Below are 24,031 nucleotides of genomic sequence, written 5' to 3'. Positions count from 1 at the left end.
GACATCTTTAAAAGTTTAACTTTCTAGAAAGGAAATATAGAATATTTGCCTCAAGAGAAACATTGCCCAATTTTTAGAACTGTATCAAAACAATTACGAAATTTACTCTAAATTAATCTACATGAGCAAGCTTGGTTGTAATTGGAAAATTTCCATTATCTGTGAATGACAGATTATGAGAAAGCTAGTATTGCGTTAAGAGTAAAACTGGCCAGTTCTTCCTCTTTAAAGCCAACATTTTAGCTTCTAAAGGCTGATTATTTAGTTAGATCTGTCTAAAAGCAGGTACGTCACCTGGGACTAGTCTATAGGAGCTAATACAGGATTGTAGGTTACATATTCTTCTCTCCCAGAATGGTCTCAGAACAGTTACATGTTATCTTACATAGCTGTCTTATACACCAGCAAGGAAATGAACAGGCAGCACTTCCACAAAGGTCTACAACTGAACACGCCCTGCTAAGCAACAAGAATTTGCTCTCAAAAGGAAAAATGAAAAGCTGTATCATGGCTTTGTGAAGCAATGCAAAACTCTGCTTGGAACAGCTAACAGAACTGCAAAACAGACATTAACATACCAATTAATGTAAAATTCAACTTTCGTAATGCTGTGCAGAGTTAAGAATCAGAAGAGAATGAAGTCTCTGTAGTGTCTCAGAAAACTGTTAGAGCTTAAAACAACTCTTTCCACTTACTCTTTGCTGCCAAAAATACTTTTGACTGATTGAGTTCATTCCTTGATCTGGATCTCTGAATAGCCAAAAGACAACTAGTGCTTTGAAAGTAATACCTAAGACAGCAAAACCACATCTCAATTGTGCAGCCACACTAAATCATTAAATATCTTCTTCTTGAGACCATCTGTATGGATATTTAATGACTATATAGCCTGTAGATATACTAGATGCTCCTGCCAAAAACATAGCTAAGGGAAAGCCAGATGCTATTTAAAAAAAAAGAATTCTATCAAACGTAAACACTTCAAAACTACTGCATCACAACAAAGTGTTCACTAAATGCAGAAATTAAACTAAGAGGACTCTAGGTTGTATTTCATTTACCTTTTTTACACAAATTTTTCATAAGGGGTAGTACTGTTCATACGAAGTACTTACATCTTTGAAGTACCGCTGTAAAGTTGTAAGCCTCACATCATGCAGTGCTGCACAGGTATCCCAAGGGTATATTTGCTCCTCTTCAGTAGTTGGTAGTTTCTTTGGCTCGGTGCTATTGCGGCACTGTCCCAACACTGTATGAAGAAAGGCAGGAATAAAGAATGCAATGGATAACACTGTATTAAACAATCAAACACGCTAAACAAGAAATTAATCAGGAAATTCTAGTTTGTAACTACGACGTGCTTTGTTGATGTTAGTGGAAAAAATCATTAAAGAGACTAAATACTGGAAGTTGTGCTTTTGCACTCGTTCGTAAAGTGTATATAGAGACGTGAACACATATACATATACATAGACGCACTGATGGTTCTTTATTCTCTTTTTCTTTCAACACCTGTTTTCCTGCAGGTCTATTATATACTGCTAGGCTTGCAAAAGCCAACAGGAAGTACAAGGGAATTAAACTGTTTGCTCCTTTTCCAAACATTTAAACATTTTTTAGGTAACCCTTAGACCTACAGATGTGGCTCATGAAGGACCATCCACAGAAAAAGAGGTGACTGTCTTTCCAGGCTGCATAGAACACTGCACACAAATTAAAGGCTGCAGAAACACTGCTTGTCCAGCAAGTCACATCTTCATACCTGAGGATGCCTGTAACAGTACAACTAGCCCTGTAGGTCTGTCTTCAGTAGAGGGACCACTTTGTCCACAAATAACACAATCATATATTGCCTCAGAAACATGTTGTTCTGATGTAGCTACCTCCATGGCAATATCGGCATCTGGTGACTCTAAAAAGGATAAGAAAATTTATATTAAACTGAGGGAAAGAAATCCAATCGCATCTGTACTGATGTAGTGACACAAAAACCTCCAAAATAAATTCTCTAGTTTATCTACAACTAAAATATTGACAGTTACTTGAAACTAACCTACACAATGAAGCACATGTTTTCCATAGTCAAAATTATTCTCAGTGAAAGAAAATGTTTAGTTGAAGTTTTGTATTAAACTTACCTCTTTAAAACTTCTATAAAACAGAAATCTAACTTCTATTTAATTAGCTACTATCTTGAAAACTCTGAACATAGAGAGATGTAGGGCAAGGACTATGAATCTTTACTAAAACCAGATTTGCTCAAAACTGATTCTGACAACAGTGAGAAGGAAAAAGCTAATCTGGAGATCTTAGAAATAATTTTAAGATGCTCAGACAAGGCAAATAAACGTACAATTAAAAATGAAAGATTTTTTTAATCTTGGAGAATCTTTAAAAATTTGGGATGCATTAAGAAAGTAATCCGCTTCAAAGTAGATGTTTAGTTAACATTTATTGTATAAAAGATGTATCAGATACTAGGTTTTCTAATGGTTCGCATCATTATTGCCTAGGAGCACAGACAGAAACATTCAAGGCTAAGGACCAGCTTCAAAGTATTGAAGTAGTTACACTTGATGTAGGTTTGTTCATGTGACAGTTGGTGGTGCTGGCTTCAGGGCAGGAGGCTAACCAAAATAGAAGCAATTTATGTTATGTTACAATCAAAGAAAGAAAAGTGCCTTAGAAATAAATGATCCTCTCCTGACTGCTCAGGAACACCTACTTAGAATCTAAGGGCACTTTGTTTCTTTCCTGGAAGATCATTTTTCAAAAGGAAAAGACTTCTTCCCTACTTTCAACCATGCCCTTTATCTCCTTGATGAAGTAGGCCAAAGTGCTGCATAGAAAACCCAAAAATGTTGAGTGTAGCAACAGCCCTCACGCAAACTGCTTTTAGGAGAGCTACTCTCTTATGAAAGTCGTCTATAATTTCAGTATGGGAGGCCTGCTGCTATAAGAGGTGGCCAAGCAGCATCTTTCTCAGCTATGTAAAGCTCCATTAAACGCCCTCATTCACAGGGCAGAATAAAAATTACACTGTTTCAGCAACTATCAACTTCCCAGGCAGTTATTGAGACTCATATGAAAACGAACTCCCATCTTCATTGACATACAGTCAATATTGTACACACGTCTATCACCATCTAGTGGCAGTCAGACATAAAATGAAAGAAAAAGCAAATACTGCATCAACTGCAAATGTTTGTTTTTTGAGTCCAAACATCCAGAAAACCTAGGAGCAACAGTAGCACAGAAGGAAGTAAACACTAAAGCTATTTTTTATGTTTAACATCACCTTGCAATTGTGTAACACATATATGTATACCTGTGTATCAGAAGTATATGTCACAAGAACAACTAGAGAGATCTGGCCTTCTTATTTACCTTTTCTAAATATTGCCAATACAACATAAAACATGCATTCATTCAATATTTTAAGAAGTGTCAATCTAATTTTTACCAACTCAATGGAAGTCCTCAAAATCATTCAACATTTAATTTATAAAGTATCATTCATTCATCACAAATAGTGTACTTTAAAGCTGAAGGGTAAAAAAATATAGATCTTAGTATTTAAAAGGTGTTTCGAACCAGTTTGGTACATGCAATCGATACTTCTATTGCCTATGTGCAACAAGCACATAAAAATCAGGCTAACTTCATTTTAGAACTCAATGATCACATGTGTTTCCTCCACAACTACTTACACCTAGTATTAGGCTACTTTGGCAAACAATAAAATTTCAAGGGAACTAATCATGTAGCATCAAGGAAGACTTCCCAATAAAATAATTTTCCCCAGAGGTAGTGAATGAATACAAGGGCAACTTACATAAAAATCACGGGTAAGAAAATTGGCAAGAATCTAAAATCTCAAAAAGTTAAACAGACCAAAAAAACCCAACCAAACAAAAAAAGCCCAACTCTTTTTGAACAGATTACAACAAAGCTTGGTTACTGGCTTAAATTAGTTGTTAGCTTCTTTGGAAGATAACACACTGGCTTTATGCTTTATTTGGAAGGGTATATTTTGTCAGCATAATTACTGGCATGAAAACGTATCAGTAGCAGTCCAGAAAAAAGAAAGCAATCTATGCATATAGTTACGATCTCAATCTTGTCTTTCTTGCCTTCTTAAGTTTTGCGTCTGTGGACCTCCTGTGAAAGGTGCAATTTTACTGCAATAATTCTCATATTACTGAAGCTTAAAATGCCTAGAAACTCGTAGCTTGCTTTTTTTTTTCCTTTTTTCTATATTTCAATTAAACAGAACTGCTTTGTGTTTTTCATGGCAACTTGTGAAGCACTTATTTAAAATGACTAGAGTTGTAATGCTATTTTATTAATTTGATTTAGAAAGTATTGGTTCTTACCAGTTTTTAAAGCATGAGCTAACATTTCATAGCTCCTAGGATGTGATTATAAAAAGACAGATGAATAAAAATGAGTATTATTTAATGCCTTTATTATTAATGAAAAGCCTTTATAGTTAAACATTGGTTACCTATGTTATACATATATATTGTATGTATATGCATGTATACATATACATGCATGTTTATGTACACATGTACATACGTTACATCGTGTAACATGTACGTGTTTACATAAAATTCCTCCTATTCTGTCTAGAAACCCCACCCAAATCGCCACCAAGATCTGTCACTGAACTACATCACTTGCAACTAAAAGGTTAAAAATAATCTAAATCTCCTCATGTTGCTTACATGTTGGGGTAAAACCCCCAACATTTTTTGCTGTCACTAGGAAGATACTTCCATGAAAAATAGCACTTGTACATTATGTTCCAGAGCAACGCTGCCTTATTAAGTGCCAAAGGAATCTTCTGCCAGCCGTTTGCTAAGATAATGATCTTGAGACCTATTACTCATCCACCTTTCAAACAGGTTTTGTAGGAGCCTGCAGTTTTGTTTTCTGTGAAAAACACTGGCACCCAAAACAAGACATCTCACTGGAGAATCAGAAAGTAGGTAGTAGCAACAGGAGAGCAGGAAGGCCAAAGTGGCTTTAGTCACTAGGCTGAAGCATGGCTTTCCTAGCCAGGCAGCAGTCATACAAGAGACAAAGCGTGTTTTACATCGAGCATTCTTTGGAATACAAGTGAGGAAGCCTACAGTTTAAAACCCTGACTTTCCAAAGATTTAACCTCACTGATTTCACGGAGACTTGCCCTGATGATCTCAATGCGTGTGAATAAAGAGCAAAAGGGAGAAACAAGATCAGACACACAGTACTGGTATCAACTAACCAAGTTTCTCACACGAGGTTTATCTCACGTTGTAACACACCCCACCCCATTACAGTGGGTTCTGGGACTTTTCTTCACCCTTGTGAATTATTTCAGAAATCTGGATAAATATGATCCTCATTAAAAATAAAGATAACATTGAAGGAGGATAAAAACATTTAAACCGTGACAGAAATCCAGAGTAGCACCAAATACTCTCATTCCCATAGGTTTTTAGAAAAATTCATTATTTATCTCTTTGTTTAGTTTTGTATCAGTAGGAGTGACAGACCTCAAGTTACAAAACTGTAGCTTTTCCTGCCTCCTAGCAAATACAAACCAGTCTGCTAAAATCTAGCACGCCATTTCACTGCAGAATGCATTGCTGCCTGAGCTTTCTTTCATTTCTGCTCTCCAAAATCTATGGAGATTTTGGAGATAATGTTCTGGAGAGTAGATTCACTCCCATTCTTCTCCCTATCCAGCAAAACCCCAGAACCGAAAGGGCTTTGTAAACACAGTAAACATAGTTTACAATCTCTGTTGATGGTAGTCAGCATTTTTCCTGCTGTACACATTGTGTGTCAAAGCGGCCCCTTGGCCCCAAAGCAACCATTAGTATGCTAATATTCTTTGCCCTGACCCAGCATACATATTCTCAAGAGATCAGTACCTAATTTATTTTTCTATCTGGGTTCAGAAGCTTGAGCATTAGGAAATGTATGTCACCTTGCATTAAAACTCTGCACTTCTTGACTCTAGCTACGGAATGTTTGCATGAAGGACAAAATGGTGTCCTGCCAAGACTCACATCAGGAGCAAGTGCCCTCTCATCAGGGCCTTTCAGAGAGAGGAAAACTGCTGAAGGAATGTGAGATGTCTTAATGTTTATAATTCACAAATTAACCGATTTACAAATTTTCACTAAGATACATTTGATTAAGTAGTTCAGCAGCTTGTCTGGAATAGATCATAAAATTTCATGTTTATAAAAATTTGACCAACTGATCTTTACAAATATCACTGTAATTTATTAAATACTATTAACAACTATTAATCTGGAGCAGAGGGATTTATTTTTGTTCTTATCAAGTCTCGCCTGAAAGGCATTGATGTTTCAAAAATCTCTTGCATGGAGTTCCACATAGCAACAGATAAACCATAGCCTCACACTGAGATAAATGCCCTCAAAACAAAGACGTAAAAGCAGCTATTGCTAGGAGACAAGAAGGCCTATGGAGTTGACACCATATGTGACTATATGACAACACATTTTTTGGCTCACTAGACATTCTCCTCAGATATTTCAGGAGCTCTATCTGATGCTCTTAGAATGATGTTTCTTGGTTTATTTTTCTGTTTTTTATGTTTGTCCTGCAGTCAAACAGCTGAAGACGGCACACTGGATTCTGTTCCATCCTAGTTCATTAACATAACTGTTTCTAAATTTCGCTTAATTACTTCCAGACAGGGTTGAATGGCAATGCAGTTCTGCAGATGTCACAGAACATAAACAGAAAGTATCAGGGGGCACAAATGGAAAGCACTACCTAATGTGAATTTTTTCTACTGTGATTATATGCAAGAAAATGCCAAAGTTTACTTTCAGAATCGCAGAGGAATTTGTGAATTCTAGCTCAAATAAATAAATTTTACTGGAAAAATGAGGCACATTTAATATTGAAAAATGAACATGTAATTGGGTAACTTCGTTTTAAGCCATGTTTCATTGCAGCATCCCAATAACCAAAGAAGAGGAATGCCTCGGGGGATTAACAGTGGCTCTGTGCACTTTAATAAAGACTTTGGAAACTATTAAGTTTATGGGGATTTAATAAAATAATCTTTAAGTTTTGGCTATTCTCCATTATTCCTAACACTTTCTACACACATTTTATTTTCAGTCTCCTACACTGTCAAGAGAAAACTATTAAATTTTTTAAGAGCTAAACACAAAAACAATTACACTAGTTCTTACATTTTACCACTAAATCACATCCACATTTCGTAGAGAAGTTTTAAAAGATAATAATGACGATGATAATAATTTGCCCAAATGACACCAGCTGAATCAGTGACAAAGCCTGGAGGGAGGCCAGGGAGCTGAGGCCTTACCGTCCCATTCTAATGGTGCTATTATTGTTACAAGAAACATAAAAATCAAGAAATAAACCTACTGCTGAATTTCAAACTGTAGTAAAAGTAACAGCTAACGGTTTGTGTGAGGGGAACACATTTTAACTGACTGCTTTTAGTATGAAAGGATTTTTTGGTTTTCATTTCAGTAGAGCTATGATACAATTCAGGGTAAGACTATAAAATACTTTGAGCAGTTTTGAATCAAATCACTCTAGAAAGACTAGTTTCAGAATTCTTACCACATCTTGTGTTTTAAAATTAGAGTAACAGTAGCTTCTGCAACTAACTACTTCCATTAAAAATGTATTAGAGCAAACCGAAGAAAATATTCCTGGCAAACAAGTAATCTAGGTTTTTAATAAATCCTACACACTATAATGGAATATGTACTTCCTTTCTGTGAGCTATTTAATGCCAGTCAGAACATAAAAGCTGGTTAATAGTGGACTATAGTACAACTCAGTGAATTTTTGTCACAGTCTCAGAGAACAGTATGGCAACCTAGAAGACACTGAAAAAAAGGTAGTGAAAAGGCAAAGTAATAATTCTGTGAACACAATGCCTGGATTTCTATTAAGTTGTTGCTAAAAAATGTTTTCATGCAGAACAACTTTATAAAAATGTTGTCCGTTAAGCTGATTCTATCTACTACTGTGCCTGACCTGGTATAACTGACAACAAACATTACATTTATGTTGAGGTATATGCAGTTTTACCTGTTTAAATACTAAGAACCAATCAATTTAATTGTGGCATGTCCAAGAACTTTTTAATGCCCAATCGTAAGCACAAAGGCCCAGGTCTGCCTGTGACAGAATTTAAGGGTTCTTTTCAAGATTTGACATACATAGTTAAGTAAAAGCTAAGTGTTCACAGGCCTCCAGACAAATAAATGTTGTTGTATAATTTATTAACTAGCATGCTTCCTCTACAAATCAAAGCAGTTACCTTAAACATGGCTTATAAAACTCTAGCACGGGAGTATTTATGCATACATATGCACATATGCAAATACAGCTGTGACAGGTAAATACATATCCATACATGTGATTTCGTATATGAAAACAACAACTTTAAAATTGCAATTTCAAGAATTCAAAATACAGGTGACTGCAGAATCAAAATTTCCCAATCACTTTCAGTCAGCCACAACTGTAAAAAGACCACATAGAACTGCTCGTTTCTTCTCCCCTTCTGCCTTTCTTCAACAAATAGATCACAAAGAAATAGCTACCCCTTTAATAAGGGTGACTTGAACTCATGTTTATCTGTGAACTCTGCGTTGTATTGCAGATCCTCCAGACACAGTGATAACTGTATCCAAGACCTTCATAAGTATAAAGGAATAAATAAATCATCTCAGAAACCTATGAACTGCAGGGAATGTAACAATTTCAAACCCAGACTTTTTCCACCAGAAACAGTTGTCAAAATATTTCTAACCTGTGCTTTAACTCAAATCAAAGCTACATAGCAGATAATATTTGACTGAAGGGAGCAGGGGAAGAAAAGAAGATTCCTCTTTTTTATCTTTCAAAAGTGTTAATTTTCACTGATGTAATCCAGATGATGGAAATGTTCTCCATTCCTCAGTTAAACACAAGCAAGCTGATCAAGATTATGAATTACATGGCAGAACCTGAAAGAACTTATCCTCAAGAAAAACAAGAGCTGATTCTGCTGTAAAGCCTATACTTGTAATAGAATACAATGTTACCACTTCTAGCGACTGAGATGATCTAAAAATTATGCTCCTCTTAATTCTATACAAATATTAAAAATGCTAAACTTTTACTGTATTAAAATTTGAGGCTTTATGAAGAAACAATCTTAAATTTTATTATTACAGATAAGAAAATTCAATCTTTAAAAGACGAACTAACTTTGGGATGTTTCATATTAAAAGGTAAAGACTTTAGAACACATCACACAAATTTACTCATTTCATCCACTATGGATTAAGAAAAAATAGGAATAAAATTGTGTCCTACAGATAATGTGTTCTCTTTTAAATATTTTCATCCTTTAATCAATTCTTTAGCAATTATGTAGTCAGTATTATCTGTCCTCGAAAACACAACTTAAAGCCTCTTAAGAAGTATTTAGCAAACAAGTAGATGCAGTAGTGGAATCTGAGGGGGTTTTGTTTGGGGTTGTTTTTTTTAAACTGTTTGAGAAAAAACCTTTATACTAACATGGAAAAAAGGTAAAAAAAAGCAGCAAGCAGTCAACAACACAAAAACTTACCAACATCCATGGCAGTTTCCATGAAGCTCTTCTGCCTCGAGGCAAATTCAGCCAACAATTTCTGCTGCCTTTCTCTGGCCTTCTGTCGTCTGAGTGAAAGAAGAGGGTGGAAAAGAAAAGAAAGTAAAAAGAGCGTATGTACAACGGAGTAAAAAAATTACTTTATAGTTGAAGGTGATTCTAATCAGCCTCACACAAAACCATTCAAAATTCAAGTTTTCTCTAAATAAAGGATTAATTTTCAAGCCTCAAAAAAAGGGAATCTCTTGCTTTAAAAGTTAAGGTTTTTAAGAAAAAATAGTTGCTTTCTTTTGAGTCTGAAAGACAGGAATAAAATCCTGTCCTAAAATACCCTTCAGGAAACCAAAGCATCTTTTAGCAGATTAGGGCATAGCATCCTAAGAAAAAGAACCTAAGATCTTATTCCTGAAAATTAGTTTTTTGTTACATAAGGGAAGAATTACAGAGTGAAATGTCAACCCTTGTACAAAAATAAGTACTCTTGGGCGCAACCAACCTTTACAATTTCATGATAACAATAATCCTACCTCACTCGCTTTTGATATCAAGCTTGATGTTAAGGGAAACAATTACAAGTAATTTATTTTCTGGCTAAGGCTCTTCATACTGGTTCTTTCTCCCCCACCTACACCTAAGATACTGGTCACCCGGAGATTTTATACCCGGACTTAAAGGAGTTTGAGATTGCTTTCAGACTGAAGGCCATTATTTCCCTGGAGCCAAGCTGACTTCACTGACTTTTTCCTCATCATTCAACACAGGTCTGGATTTACAAACGGCAGACATTAGAGACTCATTCCTGTCTGTCCTTCTATTTAAACAGTGTTAGTGATCTGTACAAGGCTGTATGACCAGCTATTCTATAGCTCCTTTACATACACACACTGCTGCAGATAAAGGAATATTGATGGATGCAAAAAGATAACGAAAACAGACATTGATTTTCCTTTTCCTGAGGTACCAAGGAAGGATCTTTACTTTGACAAGAGTTTACAAACAGTGGAAATGGAAGAGTGCACCTGGGGAACCAAACAAAACTCACACCACAGCTGCTCACCACGTGGCACACGCAAAGACCCACACGCCCCATGGCTGGGATCTTTATGCAGCACCTCACCAGTGCAGCTAGGGAAGCTCTGTTGGAGCTACAAACTCTGGGCATTAAGATTTACAACAATTTTTCTTCCTCCACTCAGAGGTAATTCAGATAACTAAAAAGGGATTTTAAAAACATCACTGGGCATCTAATGTGCTGCTGGGTGAGTCCTCTTTAGTCTCCGGCACTGTCTGATTATCACTGTCCTGGCACAGGAACAGGCATGCACAAGCCCAAAGCAGCTAATATCCTGTAACCTGTTATCCTGAGGTGGCCTGTTTGTAAGTCAAAGCTTCTAGCTTGTTTTCTTAAAGGCACCTTAAAACCCAAAGATCTCTGCCCATTTATCTGTCACATTGTACAGCCACCATTTCTCAAAATAACTTCTATTTACAACAACCCTAAGATTCATTATTCTGAGGATCATACCAGGGCATTCAGTAAACCTGTTTTCATTTATTTCTCCCTGGGAATTTCTCAATATATGGCTTGACTAAAAGCAGAGTGACTGTAAACAGAGGCCTTTGATAAGAAGACATAAACAAACTCTGACAGATTCAGTTCAGATCAGTAATTTTCCATTATGGTCCATGGAAGTATGACACTGCAATTGCAAAAAAAATACTGCAAGCAGCTCAAGCTCTCTTCTAGTTCTTTATTTTGGTTTCTGTGGCAACAACTCATTTGCCTGAATGATGCCAAGTTTGTCATTATACGTTGAAGTAACCCAAAAGAGTGATCACTGAACACTCACAGTCCGCTTGATATTCACTAATACCAAACTGGACTCAGGAGAAAGAAAAACAAAACAATTGAAAAAGGAAGTAAAAATGCAGCCTGATTATATGAGCACTGTCAGTGTATGAAAGTAGTCATTTCAGTTATCACACAGTCCAGGAATAAAATTCATGGATCTCCAATGCCATTATGGATTTGGGGAGAAGCAAACAGTCACTCAGAACAACAAAGAACTGGAAACATTCCTCACTATGTTAGTTGCAGAACTTAACTGAAAATTTAAAGTGCCCACAATAGATCCTTCAAATATCACATCCTTTAGAGGGAGAAAGGAATGACCTTACCCTCTTCTATGAAAAGTTACTTGATTCATTGATTCCTGTTCTTCTCCTGTACATAAATCTAGTGCTACTGAGCACCATAATAATGAGTAAGTGTCCAAGATGTAGCTGTGTTTTATCTAAAGCAACTACTCGGTCTGGCATTTTCTGAGAGACAATTCTACATTATAAACCATGACTATTTCTCTCATTTACTGAACTAATAGAAGGAATATTGAAAACCAAACCATTAGCTAAACACTTGCAATAAAAAAAAATATATTTTACTTTGTAAAAGTATGTAACAAAAATATTTTTAATATTTTATGTTTGATTTTCAAGTACAGTTTAAGTCTTGAACATATCAGAGAGAATTCAATGAAAAAATTATTTTCAAACAAATAAAAATAGCAGGATAAACAAAGGTAATCAAGAAACCAAGTCAGATGGCTGCACATTTCTACTCAAATTTCTAGAACCATAATCATGTAGTCTGGTTACATTAATATATCAAAATACTGCTCGGACAGGCACCCAAGAGTATGCTCATCCATTCCAGCCTTGCCATGTCTCTACCTCAGTTAATGTGGTAAGCACTCTGACTCGTCCCTTTCACTCTCTATGCCCCAGCCTTCTAACACTATCCGTTCTCTTGCTTCAAATGCCATGTTTCAATCTTTTGCACTGACCAGTTACCAGTCTCTTCCCACTGCCTCAGTCCAGCCAACTCTTCCTTCTGGCTGGCTCTATTACATTACCCAAATGCCAATCTCTGTCTCACTCGTGCCCTCGGGGCATTTGCATTCTTGTTCCACATTCTTCCGTCAACTCTCAGGACCCCATTCTCTTCCACTGAGATTTTCACTAAAAATTGGTCTTTCACTTGCTACTCTTCTCCAAGTATTTCTGTCCTGACAACCCAGTTCTTCCCTAACATGACCACCAACTCGACAGCTTAAGTCTTCTCACATCATCTATTCACTTGACCTGGTATCCTCCCTTTGCTACTGCACTGTCCAGAAGGTTTCTCATTCCATCCCCAGTCTTCAACTCTGCCCTTGCCAGTTCCAGTTTTCAGCTCTACTTCTCAGCTCTGGTTGCTGTCCTCTAGGCATTTGAACTGGATGATTCCTCTTCCACAGGGCTTACGTGCCAACACAACATCTGCTGAAAGCAGAGGAGAAGCAGGCTCTCTGCATTCAGTTTCAATAGTGGTAGTATTCTGGGTGCTCTTAGGACTCATTATGCCCCAACCTCAATCTCAAATCTGCCCCCCAAAAAATTTCAACCCAAGACAGACATCTGGCATGCAGGTTTTCAGGCCACACTGTAAGAAAATATGAATATAATTTAAAAAAATTAAAAACTATAAAAAATTTAAAACCATTTCAATATGTTGGACAAGAAAAAAAAAAGGCAGAATTACCAAATCCACATATAGTAAACAAACAAAAATTATCATGGTGTGATGTGTGCATGTGAATGAATAGACAACACAAATAAAAAACATCTAACTCGTCTTGAGATTATGTCTCAAAAGTTAACACCATTTTAATGCTGCATCTTTGTGTATGTGAGTGGTATACATGGCACCATGAAGGGTGAGTGTATATATCACATAAAATCATTACAAAAGTTTTCTAATTTAAAGATCTAAATTAGCAATACGCAGGTTCTTCCTTAGTACCCATGTATATCACTTATTTAGAATTTTTTGTTCTTTTAACAATTCACGTGAAGACCTAGAGACAGATCAGTCAACAGATGTACAACACACACTGCCCTTCTATCGCCCCTTTACTTTGTTATTAATGTTACCTTTCTTCTTTATCCAAAGTTTTCCTCTCTGCAGAACTAATCTTTTTTGGTGGTACAGGAGGTGTCACCTTTTCACATATCTCTTCAATTATGCGTTTATTCAATCTGCTCTGTACAGCAGCTTTCAATAATATTCTTTCTACTGCTGTCATTCCATCACCATGAGAGTATCTTGGAATTTCTGAGTGGATTAAAACATCCACATCATCCAACCACGGAGGATAGTAAGAGTTTTGTTTTCCTGAGAGTTTGTGGTGCAATTTAATCAGCAAGGACAGTATGCTTTCCTTGACTTCTAGAATGGCTGTAGTTAGCTGTGGAGTTGCTCCAGGTGCTGACCATTTCATTGACGTTTTGGGCCGAACCACCTGATTTGCCTCACTGGCATTCCGATTGATGATCTCCTGAAATTTCTTTCTACGTTCTGCAACCAAACTGAACACTTGGGCTGTCCCCGAGTTCTTAGGAAAAAAAAAAATACAATGTTTAATTTTCAAAAATACAAGTATAAACAACACACATTTTAAAACTCTAGAATATATTTTAAGCTAGGAGGAAAAACATGAAATGTTTGAAGTTTCCTTTCCTCTTCAAAATGTATTGAAGTTTGATACAGCAAAATACTAAGTCTGCATGTCATATTTTTGTATGAATTTGTTACATAGAGCTGCATAAAAAGCCAAGTACAAAATGAAAATATCATCCATACCAAAACAACTAACAACCAGCTTTCCTCTAGTCAGACTTCTGTTCTCCAAGTAATATTCCCTTCACTTCTTTTAGAATATCCATAATTTCAGTATCTTTATGTAATTTAAGTGTCTTTATTTAAGTCTACTGTACACTGTTGCACAATATAACTTGCAAGTCCACACAGGTGAATACAGGTGAGCCCACACAGCTGCAGGGGCATTGACCATTTTGCATGGATTTATTATTATTATTAGCCACAAACCCCTATTTGCAAGCCTAACTTGCTATCCAGGACACATGAGCATGTGAGCGCAGTTACATTAATGACAGAGCTCATTCAGACATTTCTATGCTATGCTATCCTTGCTTTCAGTCCCAAATTAAGGATACATGGAAGCAACCCACGTATACTGAATTCAGAGCAGAGCTGTGCTTCCTAAATTTTTTGAACACGAAATTCAGAATCGTTTTAACATCTTGCCCTCTGCTTCTCAGAAGGCTGTCAGCCAAGAGATGCCAAATACTTTGGTATATTTTAATCTATTTCACCTCACCTACCTACATGAATTTTTTATCTATTTCTCTAACATTAATAGGCAAAAGAAATATCCATGGTACTTCACTACATCTGGCATACAGAAATCTAAAATGCTGTATACAAGAGATAAAACGCAATCCCGACACAGAGATTATATTATCTACCAGCTATTAATCTTTCAGGATCCCACCAATTACATATAAACACCAAAAAAACAAAAAACCCCACCCTTGCCAGTAATCATTTCGAATGCACTTTCAATGTAAGTTAAACTCACCTAGATCTGAGAAAGCTAAGACTAGTCTATTAAATGTTAGTACTATCTCGGCAAGACAAAACACGCCTAAACACAAAGCTCAAGCAATAAGCTAACAATGACATTTTATAACTGAATGTTTTTCTTTCAAAATTCGTATTAAAAATGTAAGGGCATTTCATTGCTTAAATGTCTACATTGATTAACATCAAGAATATGAAAAAAGCACAAGTCCTTGCAATATGAATTTAAAAGGAAAGAAAAATTAATATGAGTTTAAAAGGAAATTCAGGAATATTAGAAAATTTCGCTGAATGTTAAGGTGAGCACAGTTAAAGCCATGTTGCTAGTTAATTGCTTAGGAGAACAAACTGCACACAGATCTACCTCTCTCTGGAGGCTCTTCCGCCTTGAACTCTGGTAGATTGAGGACAAAAAAAAGTCATTAACTACATCATCTGGAAGGAGGTATCACTTGAAATAACTTCTATTTCTGTTATTGGTACACTTAAGAAGATTACTGGAGAAAAAATACCCTAAGAAATTCATAAAAACACTAAAAAAAATATATCCTAAAAATCCCCCTTAAACTAAGCTTAAACTGATCTAAGGAATGGACCGGTATTTGTATGTACTTACTTGTGATGAAGCTAAACCATCAGAACTTGTACTTGCAGGTGGCTCCCTCTTCACCTCTGGAGCAGTTTCTGGTACTCTTACTCGGACGTAGTTAATGAAGTGACGCATGTTAGAAACCAAGTTACTGCCTGGAAACCAACTATCATGACAATGCTCTTGTCCACCTGCAGAGTCCTAAAATAATTTTAAAAAGCATTAGTATACTTTCTCTTATGTGTTACAATAATTCATGTTGCTATTATAACTGTATTAGAGGCCATCACCTCTCCATGAGATAGGAACAATATGTTGAATAGCTCATACCTCTCTAAAGCTGATACACCTCTTAAAAATTATGATATGCCTGATGCCTACCATGAAGACTACAGGTCTGATAAAGAGATAAATCTACACATCTGATTTGAATATAACCAAACACAGCCATCAGCGCTGTCATGCAGAAGTAAAAGGAACTACTCAGAGTAATCCAAAGCTGTACAATCTAAGAATATTACAAAGAACTCTGAACTATACAGAAGTAAATCTCTGGGGAAAAAAGTGCAGATCCTTAGTCATATGAGCAATGTTAAACAGTAGGAAAAATTTTGAAATTCATACACCATAAGGGAATCTGGAATCACAAAAATAACAGCTCTTTATATTCAAATTCTCATCAAAAGCACAGTTAAAATTTTGGCCAGTTCACATAATTTAGAAGATAAAGAGCTTTAGCAAGAAAATACTTAATGATAAAAGTTTACGTTGAAAATCTAGAAATGTAAGCAAGTTTTCGAATCAATAATTTTACAATTTTTTCACCCAATTTCAAGTACTAATTCACAGCGTACTAAAAATCTAACCAATCTGTGTTGTCAGGTTAGATACGCACAAACTGCTGAAAAAACCCAGAATACCATAGTCCTCTTCACAACTCTATGCAATTTTCTTTTTTCTTAGTTGATCCTTAAGTAAATAAAGATGTCTTATCATCGTTCCTGTGGTAGTTATTATTTCAATAAACATCTATTTTTAAAGAATATTAAAACATTAGACAATACTTTAATATTTTAATGAAAAAATATGCTACTTATTCCTCACCTCTTCATCTGACTCTTGTTCTGGAGAATTTTCCAAGCCCAGCTCAATCAAATACAAAACCATGCAAAGCACGTGTTCTGATAAATTCTGATGATCCATTAATATCTAGGCAGAAAAGCAGACATTGACATCTTCAAAGGTTTTACCTCTGATACTCTCACAATCCCTATTACAAAAAAACCAAAAACTGCCAAAAAACTGATGGTCATCTCTAACCTAAACTGGAAGGTAAAGGAAGTAGCCAGGAGTCTCCTATGAAGAACCTGGAGATACTGTCTACAAATTTTATCTCCGAGTGTGAACTTCCAGGCTTGAGACACTAGGAAACATGTCGTTTTTGTCTGCCTTTTTTTTTTCCCCCTCAATTAATCAGTATTCTCACAAGAGCTGTATCTTGAGATATGAGTATCAGTTAAAAAAAAAAAAGACTAGCCAGGCAGAACACCGTAATACTTTCTACTTCTTGGTAGGCACACTGAGCACAAATTTCAGCATTTAAAATAGTTTTCTTTTTGTTGCACAGTAACATTTTGAAAGTCTTATCATATGCATAAAAATACAGTTATTATTTTCAAGAGCAGTGAATTGCCTATTCAAGTTTCTGGAATATCTTCCCTGAAACATCAGCAGATATTTTAAACTTCACTCTTGTATGACTGAATGCTCTGACAAAATACCTGATTAGCAATTATGCAATAGGATTAAAAAAATGTTCCAAGTAGGCCAAGCACAGTAAGAATAACAACAGTAATATAGCTGTCCGGTAACAGTAGTAGAACAGTACTACAAAATAAGACATGTAATTTTGAATGTGATGGATCAACAGCAGTGTTATGTGAGACAGGAAAGCATTATTCCACTCAGCCTATTAAGACTTCAGTATATCTAAACCTACAAAAAGAGTGTTCTAGATGACACATTTTTACTCCTTTTTTTTTTTTAAAGATGATTAAAAATTATTTGGATGTTTAGAAAAAGATCACCTTTGAGCATCATCACAAAAGCGAATTTTAATTTTACATCTTTCAAGTCACGAAAACTTGGACCTAAAAATTTTTACCAATTCTAGTAAGATAAGCTGTTACTTAGTTTAACATTAAAATGCCAACTAAAGCTGCACAGATACCACTACTGTCAGCTACAAGCAAAGAGCCACACCTAGCTTTCCCTCCCTTTTTCACATGATCAGCCACCACAAGGTCTCAGGAGATCCTAGTTCTATAAGCGATGCCTGGATACCTTGGCCAGAAGGCCCAAGAACTTGGTCAGAATACCAGAAGGGTTAACGGGAATTTAGTTAACAACCATCTTTATGTAATCTTTTTGATTACAAATAATAAATAACCATCTTTATATAATCTTTTTGAGTAAGCATGGCTCTTTGCAAATACCACAACAGTTATTGCTGTTAGTATTTAACAGAAGTTTAACAGTGAAACAAGACAAGAGCTTTAGGGGAGCTGGGAGCACTTAAAAGAGCATGAAAGGGAAGTCTGCCCAGGAAGAGCACTCCTCAGTCAAACCACTTTTTATAGTCCCTCATCCACCTCTGCAGCATACTGCTTTGAAAGCACTAAGTAAAGACAGATTCAAAGTCCCATTTTCTGATGAATGTACTCTTCAAAAAGGATGTACTTCTCTTAAAGACAAAAACCAAATGCAAATTGAAGGCATCAAGTAGTCCTGAAAAACAAGTGCTATGACATTATCAAAAGCCAGAATGTATCTGGGAAGCATTGTTAAAAACATCAGAGCTGTTATGAGACATATTTGCTATTGAGGATCCAAAGCCATGAAGGTTGCATTTGAACAGGCTGCTGATGCACACTCTGCAGCAGAAGCCAAAGGAACACCGCTCACACCACCATGCTCCCTGAAACCATCACAGAACAACAATTCCAGTAGAAACTCCAATGGTTAAGACAGTGTTCCTCAAAACAGAGTAGGGCTGCTCATACACTTGGATGACTTAGTGTTTGTATATATGAAGTAACCATTCATGAAATAATGAAACTGGTAGCAAACATCACACTAGACAGAGAAAATTAAAGAAAAATAAAAACATAAATTTGAACCTGACTACTCTTAAATAATCTAGTAAAAAATCATGCTTCTAAAAACTCCTGTTCTAAAAAAGTGAAAAGTAAAATACTGGACTTAATAAGAATTATGACTGTACCTTGTAAAGAAGCGTGAACAGCACGATGTGCAGGGTTTTACAGTGCAAGAGCTTTACGAGACCTTTGTAACTTGGGTGTAGAGGTGTTCTCTTCTTGTAAGGAGGCCATGGGTTCCCAGGGAATTTACCACTTTGCTTTAAACTGTTGAAACAAATGAGACTTAGGTTAAACACCGCAATAATGTAGACTGACAACTGTCACTGTTATAGATAACTATTCTGCTTTTTTTTTTAATTAGCCTGACTTCAGAATTGATGAGCATTTCTAAGCCATTTTATGTATTTAAGCAACATTCCAATAACTGGAATGTTTGCATGAACTGAATCTTACTTTTCTGTGGATTACTACTGATTTAAAGAACTTTTATTTAAATGATTTTTACTGATATTAATTTAAGCTATTAATTTAAGAATTCCATTTTCATTCTGAGGCACGTAGAAGAGATAGAAAACTTTTCATTTGACCGAAATCCATGTTAGTCAGACATCCAAAATAAAAACCTCATGTCTATAGCAATGAATTATGGGCAACACCAGGAAATGCTAAACATAATTAAGTATAGTTGACAGTACCAGTTCTTTTGTGTCTATGAACTTAATTTTTAAGTGTTAAGTTCAGCATGGACCCTAACAAGCTGGAATGCAGTGCAGTACATAATGCAATTATTTAATAGATGACAACCTTGCTCAAAATCACTTACAGTATACATGTATGATGATCCTTTGGCTTAAGGGAATGAGCACAGGAGCAGAGGATTATTTCACTAAGTTTATTATAGGGGGTTTTAAACTTGATTTTTAGTGCCAAGGTGCGAAATAAAAGACAACTAAAGTAAGTTAGCTGAAATAAGAATCTGAAGGGTAAGAAGCTACAAGGCATGGAATGTCAAGGGACAGAATTGAGACCAAATGTTCTTACTTCTTCGAACTTAAAGAGTGTCAACAAGTGGCTTTTTTACTGTATTTAAACCAGAATTTAATTCACCCATGGCTTCTGTCATGGGTGACTACATAGAAGAAAAAACACATTGTCTGCAATATAATTTCAAAACACAGAATACTGCAATACCATGCTTCATGTACCTAAATGTAAAATAAATAAAAATAAGTAAGGCTGCATTCTTTAAGTAATTTCCAATTGATTTTTCCACGTTTAACATTTGGTTAAGCATTTTATCTTTGATGACATTCACTACTTTGTCCGTGGTACCTCAGATGCATTCTTAAACATTTATGCAAGAGTAACAAACTAAGTTAAACAAAACCCTGTTAATGTCTTTAAGTTTATAAACTATTTACACAAGGACAAATCTGGGGCCTGAAAACTTTGATAACATGGTTAGCATTATGAGACAGTGAAAATAAAAAAAAATATTGTGCAATGAGCAACACTATGATGCTACGTTTCTACAAATGATCCAACTTACAATGCTGTGTATCTGTCCATTGCAGACTGCACATCTCTACGATAAACCGTTCGAAGTATTACCATGACAGGGTCAAATTCCTTATCCCAAATTTCAGCTGTTGTGTAAAAGAAGGCATGTTAAAATTCTCTTTAAGACCTTAACTTCTTAACTAGCTTTAATTACATTGATTTTCTATTACATAATTTTTTTAAGCAAAGTACTTTCTAGTAATTCTTAATAATACTTACTATACTAATTACTACTAAACAAAATTTCACCAAAAATTTTTCTTTGCTCAAAAAAAAAAAAAAAAAACAATCTATGAAGGCAATATATCTCTCCTATTTACAAACTTTATTTTGGTGTCTTCTAATTTTCTTCTGTTACATAATAATTTACAATGTGGGATAGAAGATAAACAGAATCACACATTTCTGATAAAATAACAGTTGTAACACATGCTGAAGAAAGTTTTTAAAAAAATTCAGTCTTTTAAAAATCTAAGTAAATGTATTTATCCAAAGTATATAAAGGCAGCCCCAAACCCACTTTTTCTGTATGCATCTTGTTTTGCTCTTCTTCATTTCTAAGTACACGTAAGAGAAGGTTTAAATTATTTTTCACATGGTACTTGATAAGCAACAAGCCCTCTTGAAAATAGGAAGTAAAGACTGCAGAGCAGTTAGCAGGTAGGTGATATTAAAGTGCGGCGAGCCAAATAACACAATTTTTTGTTCGGTCTCTTAAATGGCCGAGTTTCTTATCAAATAAGATTTGTGATCATTCCTTTACAAACATGCTTTTGTTTTATTTTTACTATCTATGCATTACTTCGGCATTAAAAGCTTAGTTACCTGTGTTTAATTTAGTAGCTCTACAGTAACATCCAGACTCGCTTTTCAAAACAATCACAAACACGTAAGTCTAAACAGACTATAAATAAAGACATCCTATTTAACTGCTACTTTTTTTTCTATTTACAAGTTATTAAAAAACAAAACTAACTTTTCAACCTAAAGCCAAATGAAGATGCTCATTGTATTAATTGTCTGGAACTGTTCAGCTCTCGTAACACAGCAATATGAAGGCAAGATTCAGTGACCCATCAAAGGAAGAAGAAACCCAGTGGATACAGAATTTTAGCTCCACCAGCAAGCATAACACTACACAAGTGCTTACAACATTCTTCAAAGTTTTCATAGGCAAAAGTAAGCAGCATTATCACGCTTTTGAGATTAATTTCCCGCAGGCAGGAAGACAAGTAGTCTGTATTTCTATTAACCCCTGCCGGTGTTAACAGTTCTGCAGACACCCTCATACACTGCTGAGAAAGAACACTTATCGTAGTTTCCACTGTGTATGAAATATGACCAGATCTGGTTTGCAAAACATCCATTTTTTTCTGGACAGAGTTTAATATGGCAGTCTGAAACACAGGCCAAGCCTGTTTGGGCTGCTAATGCACAGTGAGGAAAGTGGACTGAGGAAGCCATACAGGGAATATCAGAAACGCACAAGGAGCTCTTTTTCAGCACACAAATCCACAGCTAACAGGAAGAACTACGTCCAGGTTTTGGAAGTTGGTTTGTTTTTTCCTAACTGATGGTTAATGGAAGCAAAATCTGGGGCTTCTGTGATCATAGATTCCACCACCCCCCCACCCCAATCTAGGGAAACAAGGGATTAGTGGGAAAGGATCTCAACATGACTTACTGAAACTGTGGCAGACCACAAACTACAGTGCTTGAATGGGAATACCACCATTCTTTTTGAGAACCTATATAGTCTTACAAAGATTATAAACACTGAAAAGGCTTTAGTACACAAGAAAACCATGCTGGCTTTTATTTCTGCAGTTTTTTATAACTTTAAGAAAAAGGCATTCTGCATAGGTAAGCTATGTTAAAAAACCCAAAACAATAAAAAACCCCGAACACTATAATCTAGCATCGGATTCCCCAAATATAAAATGTTGTAATTAAAAATACCATAATCCATCTTTTTTTTCCTTCACACTGTATTATGAAAAGGATCAAAATGTCACAAGCTCCAGAAACTAGACAGGATATAAGGAAACACAGTTTACATAACATTTAAATGAAGTTATTTTAAATACATAGGTGTTAAACTGCCCCATTACATATCAAGGAACCGGAACTAATCAATTACCAAAAACTTCGGTTTCATAAAATGACTTAACTGGCTGTTAATTCATATAAAAGTAAGAGCTTCACTGACTCATCAATCTCCCAGTACAAGAACTAGCAAACAAGGTAGTACAGTATTAGTTCCTACATTAACAACAACAAAAAAATCCAAAAAAAGAACACAGCCTACAAAACAAATGGTTTCAAGATGGTCATACTCCAACCCTGCCAGTCCTCAAGGGAGGTAAGCAGGGCAGAAAGGAGTTAATCTCTCTTCGGCTTTGTCATGAGCTGAAACACAACCAGAGCACATGGAGCATTTCAGATTCCTACAGGCTTATCTGCTCAGTGACAGGAAACAGTAACGGCACACCGAGTTCTTAAATTCTTCCTCTCCTTTGATACACCAACACTATGCTGAGTCCAATTTAGTTGACAAGCTGGTCAGGGGGAAAAAACCTGTCATTTTTGCACTGTTGCATTGCAGAATTATAGAACAATATTCTATAACCAGCCTAGTCTGTACTTGTTTTAGAACCTCACTATTGACTAGGAAAAATGTTACAGTCTACTAAGATGGTTCAGCAATATAAAAGAAAGAAATATGTATCATAGTATCTTTAATATTCAAATCGGAGAAGTTCAAAGAAAATGTCTTTACAACTGACACTTGACTTACGCAAAGTTCTAAACTCTACTGAATGTACATCAGACTTTTTATACCATGTGAATGATTAAATATGCAGATCAGTGAAATACAAACAATATATTTTTTCAGTTCTCCAGCTTTCCCTTACTTTCTAAGGATACCTGACTAATACGAGCAGCTTATTTTTACTCTAGATCAAAATGAATTTATTAAAGACTATTAACAGTCTTTAGCAATGCTCTTAAATATAAGCAATAGACAGTAATTGAAAAAGTCAAACAAGGTTTGTGGGATTTTTGGTGGCGGTGGTTTTTTTTGTGGGGGATGCACTGTTTAGCAGGCTGGTTTTGTCTTAAGAGAAAAACGTCTGGTTAAACATCTTAACACTGAATATGTTAAAAGAGGACACCAGTTACCATACCTTTAGGTGTATACATTCCTTGTTGCATGGAACCTCCAGGTTCAAAAACAGGAGCTTTAAAATCAGCAACTGCCGACAAGACCGATTCAAAGCTCAAACTTCCTGGAATAATACCACTTTTAGGATTGGGGTTTTCTGGAATGTAATGTTTGTGTTAAGGAAATCAAAGTTAACATGATTGCAGGACACATTTTACTTCCCCTCTTGATTTTAAACGTAGCCTCACTCATTTCAGAGGCTACGTTTTGGCAGTGCTCTGTGTTTACCACAAGAGGTCTGTATGCTCCAGCTGCTACAGAACAGTAACTGTTACTGAAGTGAATCAAAGCCTCCTAGCTAGGACAGCGAACTTTTTAAAGCAAGCCAATTCCTGCTCAAGAGGTAAGTATTAAA

At 35.8% G+C, this 24,031-nt stretch overlaps 1 protein-coding gene across 1 annotated transcript in view; it reads right to left on the bottom strand.

The window, feature by feature from the left end:
* Positions 1 to 23,780, bottom strand: part of UBR3 (ubiquitin protein ligase E3 component n-recognin 3 (putative)) — a gene marked incomplete at its 5' end in the record, with an annotated part of 74,665 nt that extends 50,885 nt beyond the window's left edge. Inside the window, 10 exons of the mRNA XM_010137491.1 lie at positions 1,116 to 1,249; positions 1,763 to 1,912; positions 9,638 to 9,726; positions 13,631 to 14,091; positions 15,505 to 15,534; positions 15,757 to 15,930; positions 16,834 to 16,938; positions 19,013 to 19,154; positions 20,440 to 20,536; positions 23,639 to 23,780. Of these exons, the coding sequence (XP_010135793.1) occupies positions 1,116 to 1,249; positions 1,763 to 1,912; positions 9,638 to 9,726; positions 13,631 to 14,091; positions 15,505 to 15,534; positions 15,757 to 15,930; positions 16,834 to 16,938; positions 19,013 to 19,154; positions 20,440 to 20,536; positions 23,639 to 23,780 (1,524 nt within the window). The remainder of the gene's footprint in view (positions 1 to 1,115; positions 1,250 to 1,762; positions 1,913 to 9,637; positions 9,727 to 13,630; positions 14,092 to 15,504; positions 15,535 to 15,756; positions 15,931 to 16,833; positions 16,939 to 19,012; positions 19,155 to 20,439; positions 20,537 to 23,638) is intronic.
* Positions 23,781 to 24,031: the final 251 nt, after the last annotated feature.

This window comes from Buceros rhinoceros, unplaced genomic scaffold, assembly GCF_000710305.1.
Source record: "Buceros rhinoceros silvestris isolate BGI_N320 unplaced genomic scaffold, ASM71030v1 scaffold2856, whole genome shotgun sequence".
Taxonomy (NCBI): domain Eukaryota; kingdom Metazoa; phylum Chordata; class Aves; order Bucerotiformes; family Bucerotidae; genus Buceros; species Buceros rhinoceros.
This window is presented reverse-complemented; position numbering and strand designations above follow the sequence as displayed.